A 13691-nucleotide genomic window follows, 5' to 3' on the forward strand; every position below is an offset into this window, starting at 1 on the left:
AGTCCATTTTCATCAATAATATATATATATATATATATATATATATATATATATATATATATATATATATATATATATATATATGTGTGTGTGTGTGTGTATGTGCTTATTTTTTATTAACTTATTTTTACATATATAAATGTTTACCACACAATTTATAACTAGATACTTCCTTTGATTTGTGCTCCTAAAAAGTCACAATACAATAGAATAAAAGTATTGAGATAGAAGTTATCTTATGCACTGTTGCTTTTCTTCTTCTACACTGTAGTGGAGTTTTTTTTCTAAATGACTAAAAATGGAATGGAAACTGCTGAAAGGATATTTACAAAACAAATCAACAGTAATGTCTTTCAGTGTAATCATTAGACGTAACAAAACACATTTACACTTTTATAATACAAATATTTTATTTGTATGCTATTCTATGCATTTAAAGACGTTAAACACAATTTTTTTTGTCTGCAAATCACGCTTGATTTAATCTGTGAACATCATTATTCTGTCTTTTACTCTCTATGGAAACACGCTAACCCTAATCATAACCTGCTATCATCTAGATCTGAAAGCAAGCAAGACAAAAGTGTTGCGTCAGGCAACAATGTAATTCTGAGAAATGGCACATATAGTAAATTTCACTTTAAAGTATCTATACTCCAGGTGGGTTACGTACTGCCCCCAAAACAGTCAGAACAAAAGGAAACAATCTCTATTTCCTCTGAATTGTAATGTGATCCACTTTGTCTCCTGTACAAGCAATGACTTAAGTATCCTGTATGATTAATTCTTTTTTTATCATTTATGTTTGTCTAATTTCCTGTAAACTCACACATGCTTTTCAACCTTTTTTGTCCTTCAGTGAAATGATTTTAACTAGCGGTGTGACGATACCCTCATGTCACAATTCGATAAATATCAAGATACTATATTATTATGATACTCCAAGTCATAAGGTAAAAGGTTAACAGAAATGATGTGTTGATTAAAATGCTAAATTTGGTATTACATTAGGGGTGGAAATGAATAGGCTTGGACTTGGTGCTGGTAACCCAATTACATGGGACAATGGTGACACCAGAATAAAAATATTCATGATTTTAAATCTGAAAATACAGAAAAATACAAATATACTTCCAATCTGTCATCGGCTAGATATATTTAAAAGAATGTAGGCCACTTTTTACTGGTAACACAAAACATTTATCATGACCCACAAATATTCCCACAGCAAGTTTCATTTTGGGTGAACTATACACAATATATATTGTCACTATGCATGATACATATTGTTGCATTTTTGTATTGCGATGTATTATATTGTTACACCCCTAATTAACACATCAGAGATCATTAGTCAGTAAAATAATTTATCATTATAGAAAGTTCATTTGAGATACTGACAAAATAACATTTTCTTTTCACAATTTTTAATCAGTTTTCACATGTACATTTTAAATGCTCTTGTTGTGTCATATGCATTTAAAAAAAAAAAAAAAATCTTAAATGAGCTCACCAAAGCCGCGTGCATTATACTTGTAAAATAGTAGTATGCTGTTTAAGTGAAACAAATGCTGTTTAAAATAAAGTAAACGTATCACACCGCAGGGCATGTTAACTTCCCAAACTCATCTCATGTCAACTATACCCATATATGATCTCTAATTATACTGACTAAGAGAAAATGAAGTAGCCTATTGGCTAACAGGAAGATATCAGAAAAGTACCAAAGCTAAAGTTTCTGTTAGCAAGGATGTGGTCACAGACAAAACCTCTGAAAACAGAAGTGCTACTAAGTAGTTTTCTTGAAGCATTTAAGGGAAAGTATCTACTATGAGACAACTGTCATCCTGGTAAGCACAGACACTCCATATTTAATTCAGCGCTATTATTATTTTCACAAAGTCAGTTTAGATATTGCAGAGAGGCATAGTTTCAGTAAATGTATTCTCTTTTCCAGTAAGTTTTGAAAATTGACTGCAGGTTCAACAGTGTGTGAAATATTCCAGCTGAATGATATATAGTATATAGTAACTAATTCAATAGCGTGCAAGTGGAACAAAACCAATCCTCACTTCATTCACAGAACTGATTGCAAAGGTGATTTTGTGTACCAGACATGATTTCGTGAGAGATGCAGCCCACATGTCTAAAAAGGGGAAAGCCTGTGGTTTCTTGACATGTGTCTCAGACGCACATAGAAGCATATGAAATGTCAAAAAAATTTCAGAAACGTGTGAGAGAGAAGCTTAAACATTACATGGCTGTATTTCGTAGATAATGCAGGATGAAAAAAAGACATCCGTTAGTTTGTCCTGCTTAGGTCATGTTCAACGGATTTTGTCCTTGTGGTTTATTGCTTTGAGAAAATATTGCTGATCTTTGGCAGCAGAGGTGCGTCTCATACAACTACACTTATCTGTACGGATGTTGTGAGATTAATGCAGGTTTTGTGCATGTGTGTTTGTCAGCATGTGTCCGAAATTGGGGGTATTTGGTAATTTCGTTGTTGCACATTCACCATTTCCTTTCCAATTTTTTTTTTAACGGTCATATTTTGTTTTTTAAAAAGATTTCCTTCATGAGAGCTTATACCACGGAAAGCTACCACCAGTTTCACTCTACAAAGAAATGATTCTTTGAAGTATCACTAGCTAAGGTAGGAATAACTATTAATGTACTAAATAGAAGTAAAAAACTATATGCACAACAACTGAATGAATTGTGCAAAACTGCCAATGATTACATTTGCTTTTTTTAAAAATGAATATTCACATCTGTCTGCTGAAGAAAATGTACATACATTTGTATCATATAAAATTTGTCAATCAACCAATGATGAAAATTATTAATATGTCTCAATTAATATTAATATTTTGAGTTTTAATCATCAATGCAGCAAAGTGCTTGATGCAGTTGCTTGCAGCAAGTTATATTAATATTGCTAATATTTGAGTTCTATGAAACAAGAGTGCATGAGAGTCAGATCAGAATTTTTATTTATCTCTGCTTCATTTTGTGGCAGCTGGTATGATCGGAAATAATTTTTACAAATAAAATGAAGGGTTTATCATCTAGAGAAAATAAATGTTTATTATCAGCACATTGACATGTTCATGTTCGTTTCTTTTTTTTTTTTTTTTTTTAAATGAGTGTAAAGTTGTTCGAAGTGAAAAGAAGAATAGAAACTTAGAGCCCTGTTTGATGTTTCCAAAATATGAAACATCATTATAATGAAAAATAAGGTACTTTCTTCTGCTTGATCTGAAACCATCCAGATATTTTTAACATTTTAACATTTTTTTTCAATGACAAAAAACACTTTTATATATATATATAACTTGTATTTAATTTTAGAAAGAAATCATGCTGTTCTGTGTGTAAAGGCGGTTTTAAAAATACATTTTGTATTCACAACATTCACTAATCGAAATACAGAGCTGCTCTTTTTATTCTTGAAGAAATTTGCATATTCTGAAATCTAAAATAAACAAACTTTTTGTATCAACAAGTTAAAAACGAAAGCATGACACTGATGAGTCTGCACCTGATTTAAACATTTCAGTTGTGAAAGTTACAAATTTCACAAATACGTAAGTGATTTTTCGTGCCTCTCTCCTGCCAGTTTCATTATGACGAACTGCTCGACTAAAGATGTGGACACTTTGACGCAGAAGTTGGACTTGGCGATTTATGTGCCCGTCTTGGTGTTCGGCTTGCCGTTAAACATTGCGGCATTGGTGGTGTTCTGTCAGCTGCTCAGAAAATGGACAGAGTCCTCAATCTACATGACTAACCTGGCCCTGATGGACCTGCTGTTGCTGCTGCAGCTACCCTTCAAAATGCACGCAGCATACCACACGTGGGAAGAAAACAAGATGCTCCTTTGCTCTTTCCTGGAAAGTCTTTACTTTGTGGCCATGTACGGCAGCATCTACACAATTGCATCCATAGCTATAGACCGATACATCGCCATAAACCACCCGTTTCGCGCCAAGCAGGTGCGTTCGAAGAAAAATGCCATGATTGTTTGTGTTCTCATCTGGGTGTTCGTTATGGCTGCGACTTCACCCATCTATACCTTCCGGAATAAGAAAGAGGGTAATTTCACTTGTTTCCACGGTTTCTCTAAGAAGGGTTGGAGCACTGCAATAATTGTGTGTCTGGAGCTCTTCGGTTTCCTGTTGCCCGCCGCAGTACTGGTGGTTTGTTCCATTCAAAGCATCCGTACTCTCAAAGCCTCAAAGAGCAGCAACCCCAAGAAGCAAGCTGGTGTGAGAATCATCTACAGCAGCCTAGCAGCCTTCCTAGTGCCCTTCACTCCCTGTCACATAGCCATATTCCTTCAGTACCTGGTGCGTAATGAATTCATTTTAGACTGTAAACAGCAGAAGAACATAGCCCTCTTTATACAGGTGTCAATGAACATTGCAAATGTGACCTGCTGCTTGGACGCGCTATGCTACTATTTCATCGCGAAGGAAGTCCGATCCACCAAGGAGACACTTAAACTGTCCATCAGCAGAGCGAGAAACACCAGCACCTCAGAAGTTTGAGAAGTCAAATTCAGTTTATTAGACTTTCAGAATGTGTGTTGGTGGCTTGTTGACCACTGTAAGAGACCGCAAGGAAATATTTTGGACCAATTTCGAGGTTAATTGCATGTTTCATGGACATAAATGGACAAAATATTACTCCTCTCATTCCAGTTAAAAGGCTTATAATCCCCCTCCCCCCATCCACAAAAAAAATAATTTACTAACCCTCATGTAATTTTAAAACTGTATGACTTTATTTATTGTTTCTTTTTAAAGCCATCATAAAAAATCTAAACTGACAATTCTTATTTTTTTTATAGAATATTGCAGTATTTGTTAGAAATTATTTATCCATGCACACTAGTTTTTTCAAATTCACGTGCCCTCATAATCTTTAATCAAAATAATTCCCCTCCCTCTTGCATTGACATCTCTTCTCTAATGACGCGAGGGCGGGGCAACCTGTCACTCACGTAAGATCGACCAATAGAAAACAACAACAACGATCCAATCAATTCCCAATGAACAAAATAAAGTCACGCCCTAAATTTTTTCTTGTTCGAGAAGTCGTTTCACATATACACAGTGTTGGGAAGGTTACTTTGGAAATGTAATAGGTTACAGATTACAAGTTACCCTATTTAAAATGTAATAAGTAGTGTAATTATTTCAATTACTTTATTAAAGTAATGTATCTGATTACATCTGATTACTTTTCTAAATTTCTAACAAATGTTTTCAACTGTTAATCATTTTCAAATATTTAAACCTTACAGTGGTACTCAACACCGATTAGTGTCAGACTTTCAAAATACTTCATCACTTGAATCAAGATTATAATAATTTAATTTTAAAGCGCAGCCACCCCAAAGTCAGACTTTATCACCTCATTTTTACTTTGAGATCATTCTGAGGTTAAATACAGATTTCTGGATTAAATGATTTTTACATTTCCAGCACTGGAACGCATTTTTATCACTGGTGGCAACTCTCAGACAGGTTGTAGCCTAAAGTTTTCGGTGGCAATGTGGAAACCCCCTTTTTAATCATTAACATTTTCATAAGTGACTGTAATTTAATTACATTACATTTACGGATTACAGATTCAGTTTCATGCCAATTTTAAACAAAAAACAGGTATTTTGGAGAAATGTCGCTCTGTTTTTTTTGCCCATGCAAAGAAGTCAGTGGACTTTAATGTTGTTTGGTTCCCAATGATCTATAAAATATCTTCTTTTATGTTCCGCATTATAAAAAAGTCATACAGGTGTGGAATGGCATGAGGGTGAATAAATGATGACAATTTTCATTTTTGGGTGGACTATCCCTTTAATTTTACCAAGTGTGTCAAATTGAGATGAAACAGGAATAGTACAGAAACTTTAACCTGATCTTCAGATTTGAACAGTCCCAAAATCTGATAATTTGGCTGGTTGGGATTTCAAGATCAGGATCTCCCAAATCCATTCCATTTGTGAAATTTAACATTCACAAGACTATAAGCATTAAATAATTCTGTATTCCTTGAACCACATCCTTGAAACCCCGTCCTCTCTAAAGCCATGGCAACAAAACCACCCACACAGAACGACTGCCAGTCTGAGATCATTTCTGATAGCATTTCCGCAACCCTGACCCCTTTTTGCTGTTTTTGAGTCTAGGTCTGTCATAAAGATGTGGCATCTCAAGACACTCATTTAAAGATTACTGGGACATTTCATTTGCGGTATTCAAAGTGTTTACTGCATTTAATAGAGTGCTGCAGGGATGACATATTTTGTAGGCCAAAACCCTATAAATGAGTTTGAGCACTCCTGTTTCGGTCGACGTTAAAGTCATCCGACCGCGGTGCAGTTCGTTTATAGCCTACGATATCTTTTTACATCTGTCGATTGTATTTAGGCTTCAAAATTCATATAAGTTGTGTTCATTTGATGATCAAGCCATTTAAAAATGGCAAACCTATTTTTATGCAATAATCCAAAAAATCCTATTTGTTTTTTGTCAAGGGAACCAACTTCCAGGTGGGCCTACAAAAATATGTCATTACTGCAGTGCTCTAATTCATTTATTTTAAATGAAATTGTGTCTGTCCATTTGCCATTGCGATTAGGATTTTTCATCAAAGATTCTGTATTTGTCTTTATCTAACAGCCCACTGTCAACATGAAAAACTTGAGGTGTTCCTGCTCACACGCGATGGTCGTCTGGCAAACCATCTCGAAACCTTCACAATGACTCATAAGTGTTTCTGATGCAACACTGGTTATTGCATTACTTCACAATTACCTCTTTTATTCTGTAATCAGCCTCTTAAATCAGAATATTAAAATATTTGTGTGGACTTGTGTTGACTTGGCCTACACAAGAATCAGTTGTTTTGTTATAGTGTTGTGTTGAAACAGATTCCCATTGAGCAAGAGTTTTGTCACTGAATCTGAAGTTGTGGATAAGCATGTGTGGGTACAGAGATATATGCCACTAGTTTCACCTAGTCAGATGGTGATTTTCTCATCATATCTGGATTTCAGCTGTGTTTATATGATATACGAAGTGTGGCAGAGCTCAGGTGAAAACATTTACTGTATATGCATCATCACGCCAGGTTCACACATACTAGTGTGCATGTGGTGCATGTTTTTTTCCGTGCCCATGTTAAGAGGTTAGAGCATTCTCACTGCACACGGATGCCGTCCGGCAATGCGTTCCAGGGGCAGAGCGTATGCAGAAGTGCAGCGATCATTTCCGCAGTGTGTTTTTGCTGTGCTATATGCACTGAATTAAAGTGAAAGCGCATTGTTTGCAGAAAAACGAACACGGCTTGACGAAAATGTAGTAATTTCACCATAAATGCATAGAATTAAACTGTGTTTCAGTCAACACATGGCTTTTTGCTCAGGGTAAAGGAAAACTGCACCTTGCCTTAAATTTAGATAAACAATTAACTCCTTATAAATGATGCTAATAAAATTGCCTTCAAAATACATTAATGTTCAACCAAAAGAAATGGCATTTTAGTAATATCTTATGACATCCTTTTCAGCTAATAAAATGAAATTCTTTTAGCCATGTGCTTGGCATTTTGGCAACAAGGAAGTGAAGAAGACATTGGCACATGTTAGGTCACATGCTGTAAAGACACTATAGTGAGTTCATTTTAGACTACAAAATATATATAATTCCATATCAAAATGTGCTTTCTAATGTTTTTGGTAATTTTTAATGCACATTTTGTAAAAACAATAAAAGAAGACCAAAATATCTGTGCATCATGCCTAAATGACAAAGTCCTTCTAGGGAATACATTATTTCTGTATAGCTGCACCAGTACTGGCTTTATGTCAGCAACATCAAGGCCCAGAAAGACATTGTTAAAATAGTCCACGTGACTACAGTGGTTTAATCTTAATGTTATGAAGTGATGAGAATACTTTCTGTGCACAAAAGCAAAGCAAAAATGAATGACTTTATTCAACAATATCTTCTCTTCTGTGTCATCCTCATATGCTGTTTACGTTCAGCGCTTTCAGGTTGCGACACTGGTCAAAAGAGCAGCACCATGCATGCATATCATGCTGACGCAGGAGTCGGCCAATGCTGAGTCACCGTTCTGACGTAGAACCTGAAAGCTCTGCACTGTGTCTACTACATGAACAGCACAGGAGACTGACATGAAAGAGAAGAAATTGTTGATTAAAGTTGTTATTTTTGTATTGGTTTTGTGCACAAAAAGTATTCTTGTCGCTTCATAATATTAAGGTTGAACCACTGGTTGTCACACAGACTATTTTATCGATGTCTTTACTACCTTTCTGATCTTTGAAATTTGTTATGATATTGCTGTGAATGGGGAGGTCAGAAAGCTCTCTGATTTCATCTAAAATATCTTAATTTGTGTTCCGAAGATGAACGAAGGTATTATTGGGTTGGAATGACATGAGGGTGAGTAATTAATGACAGAATTTTCATTTTTAGATGAACCATTTAAATTACTGTATATTAAATTACTTAGCTCAGACACGTGGTCGCTCATGTACAATACATTAGAATTAATTTAAAGGGTTAGTTCACCCACAAATTCTGTCATTTATTACTCACCCTCATGTCGTTCCACACCCATAAGACCTTCGTTCATCTTCAGAACACAAATTAAGATATTTTGATAAAATGCGATGGCTCAGTGAGGCCATTAACACTTAACAATTAAAACTCTCAATTAGTGATGGGACAGTTGATACCGGGGCTTCAATGCTCCGACGCAGTTTTCAAAGCACTGTTGTATCACACACTGTACCGATGCTTGTATTGAAATGACAATACCACGTGATTGATGATGCAGTATCGGAAAGTCGAGAAAAATTGGCGCTTCACCTGATGCATAAAGGAAAATGCATTTAATCATGTTTTATTGCTGGGGTCTCAGAGACCTTGAACAGAATATAAAGGGTAAACAGCTCACCCAAAATATTTTTTTAACTACTCACGTCAGTTATGATCACATCATTGTATATTTTATATTATTGATCAAATCAGGTTACATATGACACGAGTGGTGGCCTCATTGTCACAAATTAATTTAGATGAGATTACATCAGATTAGATAAAACTGATTCAAGACAAGTCAAGAGTGATTCCGTATGTCACGGACTTGAAGCTTTGGTCACGTGCTTTTTCAAACCGTAGATCTGCTCCGCGATGATTTAGATATGGTAGAGAAAACAAGTCTGACCACCAGATGTCGCTAATGCGCACTGTGTTAAAAGTTTTGAGTACTGAACCGTTTTTCGGCACAATTTGATGAAAGCCTCAAATGCTTCAGAAAGCTTCCATTTCCTATCACTACTTTCAGATGCCCAAGAAGGTACTAAAAGTAAAACGATATTTAAGGCTGCAGTCTGCAACTTTTTTGTGTTAAAGATTTACAAAAATTATATAATGATAATATACAACATGAATCCATTTTCCAAACCGTGTTTTTGTCTTATTCTGAATCATTATGGTACACTTATAATAAGTGTTTATATTCGGACTATTTCAGACCGGACTGGTAGGACTCGCCGCAGAGTATCACAGTAACTGCGTGACTCGCCATAGACATACAAGGAGAAAAGTAGCTCCGGCTAGAATGTTCCTCCACAAGACGCGTGCAGTTCTGTTTATTAACCGCTAGAGGGCCAAAAATCGCGGACAGCAGCTTTAAATCAGTTCATGTGACTACAGTGGTTCAACCTTAATATTATAAAGCAACAAGAATACTATTTGTGTGCCAAAAAAACTAATAAGGACTTTTCAACAATATATAGTGACAGCCGATTTCAAAACACTGCTTCATGAAGCTTTACAAATCTTTTGTTTCGAATCAGTGATTCAGATTGCGTATCAAGTCTCATGAACTAAAAAATCTGAAATCATGTGACTTTGACGCTCCGAACCACTGATTCGAAACAAAAGATTCGTAAAGCTTCGAAGCAGTGTTTTGAAATCAGCCATCACTAGATATTGTTGTATAAAGTCATTATTTTGTTTTTTTTGTACACAAAAATATTCTCAGTGATTCATAATATTAAGGTTGAACCACTGTAGTCACATGAACTGTTTTAAATATGTCTTTAGTAGCTTTCAGGGGCATCTGAAAGTGTTAATTATCTTACTGTAAATGCAGGCCTCACTGAACCATCGAATTTTATCAAAAATATCTTAATTTGTGTTCTGAAGATTAACAAAGGTCTTACGAGTGTGGAACGACATGAGAGTGAGTAATAAATGACATTATTTTAATTTCTGGGTGAACTAACCCTTTAAGAACAAATTCATGTGCCTATGCGTTGTGAATTAGGTGGAAAGTTTTCGTGAAAAGTTCAAGCGCGCAGATAAATACAAAGAGTGTATGTGCAACAGAGGCCAGCTAGTAGTTGCTGTGCAAGTAAACCTCACTCCTCTGATCTCAATTGATGCTCTCGCTAGGGGTTGTAGCCTCTTTGATAGAGAGTCGGACTCCCATGCCGGAGACCCAGGTTCTAGGCCCGCACTGAGGAGGGCAAGTAGGACCTGGATAGGGGGGTTACATATGCAATTATTAGTGAATGAGATCAAATGTTTTTAATGCATTTTGAAACACCAAGAGATGGTTTCACTACTTTTCAGGCAGTGAAGTTACATCTGAATTTGTGTTAATTTTTTGAAATTTTCACATATGAGTTCCAAATGAAATGGAATGTTAACAAAGGTTTTTAATGTTTTTTTTTTTTTTAAACTCTAAGAGCTTTTCACTACTTTTCAGATGCATTGAAATGTGTGTGAAGTTTCTGACAATTTGTCAAAAATAATTGAAAGGTCAAAGGTCAGATGTAGAAAACTCATTTTGGAAAATGATTTTAGTCTTAATTATATGTAAAATATAAAGTCATTTATTTTTTCTAGCTGTGATTTCATAATTAGTTCTAAACGTTGTTTAAACATAGTGTGTTTATACATGAATATGTCTGTGAAAGGTTGTATAACTGTACTGTGTACAAACAGAATCATAATGCTGAACAAAACATTTTCAGTAATAACTTTTGGATTTGATATTAAAATGAATAAATGTTGCGTTTGCAAATGTGTCATATGTGAAAGCACAATGAGCTTGTGCTGCTCCTGCACCACATACGTACAACGATATGCACTGCAAACTGAGTATGTGTGAACCTGTGTCAGACAGAATTAAATAATAAATTATTATGAACACATGCACAAACATATTACTCTTTTAGGCTAATCAGAATAAAACATTCTGCACATGCATAGAGTAAAATTGAGGGAAACCAAAAGGAAAAGGCTGGAGATCAAAAAAACGCCTGCTTGTGGTTACACCAGGACATGCTGCGGTGTAAGCTGTTGTTTAGTGCTACTGCCAGCTGCTAAAATTACTTCTATCCTTGGTAGTTAGTCACAATTTATACATTAAAAAATTGTGATAATGATAAAGAGAAAATTTACAGTGGAGTGCAAGATGAAGCCATATAGATCAAACTGAACTACCAAAGTCTGTGTGTGTATTTTGCATCCACCATGTCTCCTTTGTCTATTTTAAACGGTTGCTCATACTATAGTGCATCCTTGACCACATGCTCTCGATGCACTTTAACCTACTTTACTGCTCGACTTGCTTTCTATTTGGGGACAAAACTAGCAGACTGAGAAGCTTGAAAGGGATATTTTTTGGACAGTTGTTTAGGTTTATGTGAATCATTGTGCTATATTTTGTTTAAATTTTGTAAAATCTTTCATTTAATCTCATAATGCTTTGCCATGTGTTTGTAGGCTGCGCTAGTTCCTCATTTTTACGGTATAGATTAAACTTTTTCTTCCATCTATGACCAGCAGATGGCGCCTGAATAACATCGTATTTGTGAACAAATAAAAATGATTTAGAGAGGACAAACTCAGAAGGGTAAAGCAATGGTAAACATCAAAAAAAAAAAGAAGAATAAAATAAAATATTAAAAAATTAATACAATTATAAATAAAATGTTATATATAATATAAATTCATAATATATTTGTTATAATATATAACACGCATATTATAACAAATATATATATATATATATATATATATATATATATATATATATATATATATATATATATATATATATATATATATATTAGTGGGTACGTTAAGTATTCGGACCCCCTTAAATTCTTCACTCTTTGTTATATTACAGCCATTTGCTAAAATCATTTAAGTTCATTTTTTTTCCTCATTAATGTACACACAGCACCCCATATTGACAGAAAAACACAGAATTGTTGACATGTTTGCACCAGTCGAGCCCCGACTGGTGGAGGGCTGCAGTTATGGTTGACTTTCTACAACTTTCTCCCATCTCCAGACTGCATCTCTGGAGCTCAGCCATAGTGATCTTTGGGTTCTTCTTTACCTCTCTCACCAAGGCTCTTCTCCCTCAATAGCTCAGTTTGGCCAGACGGCCAGCTCTAGGAAGGGTTCTGGTCATCCCAAACATCTTCCATTTAAGGATTATGGAGGCCACTGTGCTCTTAGGAACCTTAAGTGCAGCAGAAATTTTTTGTAACCTTGGCCAGATCTGTGCCTTGCCACAATTCTGTCTCTGTGCTCTTCAGGCAGTTCCTTTGACCTCATGATTCTCATTTGCTCTGACATGCACTGTGAGCTGTGAGGTCTTATATAGACAGGTGTGTGGCTTTCCTAATCAAGTCCAATCAGTATAATCAAACACAGCTGGACTCAAATGAAGGTGTAGAATCATCTCAAGGATGATCAGAAGAAATGGACAGCACCTGAGTTAAATATATGAGTGTCACAGCAAATGGTCTGAATACTTAGGACCATGTGATATTTCAGTTTTTCTTTTCTTAATAAATTTCAAACAAATTTAATTTTAATAAATGTCAACAATTCTGTGTTTTTCTGTCAATATGGGGTGCTGTGTGTACATTAATGAGGAAAAAAATTAACTTAAATGCTTTTAGCAAATGGCTGCAATATAACAAAGAGTGAAAAATGTAAGGGGGTCTGAATACTTTCTGTACCCACTGTATATAGTCAAATTTCAAACATAAATTAATTTTATTAAAAGTAACAGAAGAAATATTAAAAGTAACCAAACTGTTTATTGCAAAATCAAAAATATCTGCAGAAGGAAATTATTATTATTATTATTTAAAATGCAATTTGGAGGCCCCCCAATGAGAAAAAAAGACAGACAATGCTATGTCATTTAATGCTGTGCGGCTGCAATTACTTTACTATCGCTGTTATATTTAATAATTTTATCTCTCATTACACTCTTACTTATAAACGCTTTTTGTCTCTTTAACCAGAACTACTGTTACAATCACGACCTAAATCAAAAACAGCATTCAATCTTCGTCACTCTCTCAGCCCCTCAGCTTAAATGAAATTATACTTTTAGATAAGCGCCAATAGGTGGCGCCAGATCATTGTCTTAAAGGGAAAGTTCACCTAAAAAGAAAACTGTCATCATTTACACACCCTCAAGTTTTTCCAAACCTGTATGAATTTCTTTCTTATACTGAACACAAAAGAAGATATTCTGAAGAATATGAGTAACCAAACAGCTGTTGTATGCATGCTGGGCTGCGCATACTGGCCCAGCCTGAAAAAAGCATT

At 35.1% G+C, this 13691-nt stretch overlaps 1 protein-coding gene across 4 annotated transcripts; it reads left to right on the plus strand.

The window, feature by feature from the left end:
• The first annotated feature begins 1779 nt into the window (after positions 1 to 1779).
• On the plus strand, positions 1780 to 7942 carry LOC137003141 (G-protein coupled receptor 55). 4 transcript variants are annotated; one of them, XR_010891946.1, is made up of 4 exons: positions 2243 to 2391; positions 2570 to 2656; positions 3623 to 6261; positions 6690 to 7942. XR_010891946.1 is itself a non-coding variant. In XM_067363186.1 (4 exons), the coding sequence occupies exons 3-4, from the start codon at positions 3630 to 3632 to the stop codon at positions 6771 to 6773; spliced, it is 807 nt and encodes a 268-aa protein (XP_067219287.1). In that variant the 5' UTR covers positions 2243 to 2391; positions 2570 to 2656; positions 3623 to 3629; the 3' UTR covers positions 6774 to 7942. The 4 variants fall into 4 exon arrangements, 3 of the variants coding, with proteins under 3 accessions (XP_067219286.1, XP_067219287.1, XP_067219284.1); XM_067363186.1 differs by having other exon boundaries at positions 3623 to 4352; XM_067363185.1 differs by lacking the exon at positions 2243 to 2391 and adding an exon at positions 1780 to 1850 and having other exon boundaries at positions 3623 to 7942.
• The last annotated feature ends 5749 nt before the right edge of the window (positions 7943 to 13691 follow it).

The sequence above is a fragment of the Chanodichthys erythropterus genome, chromosome 16 (assembly GCF_024489055.1).
Source record: "Chanodichthys erythropterus isolate Z2021 chromosome 16, ASM2448905v1, whole genome shotgun sequence".
Classification (NCBI taxonomy): Eukaryota; Metazoa; Chordata; class Actinopteri; order Cypriniformes; family Xenocyprididae; genus Chanodichthys; species Chanodichthys erythropterus.

Excerpts from the sequence above, each read along its gene's own strand:
- LOC137003141 (XM_067363185.1), top strand. The coding sequence starts at position 3,630 with ATGACGAACTGCTCGACTAAAGATGTGGACACTTTGACGCAGAAGTTG.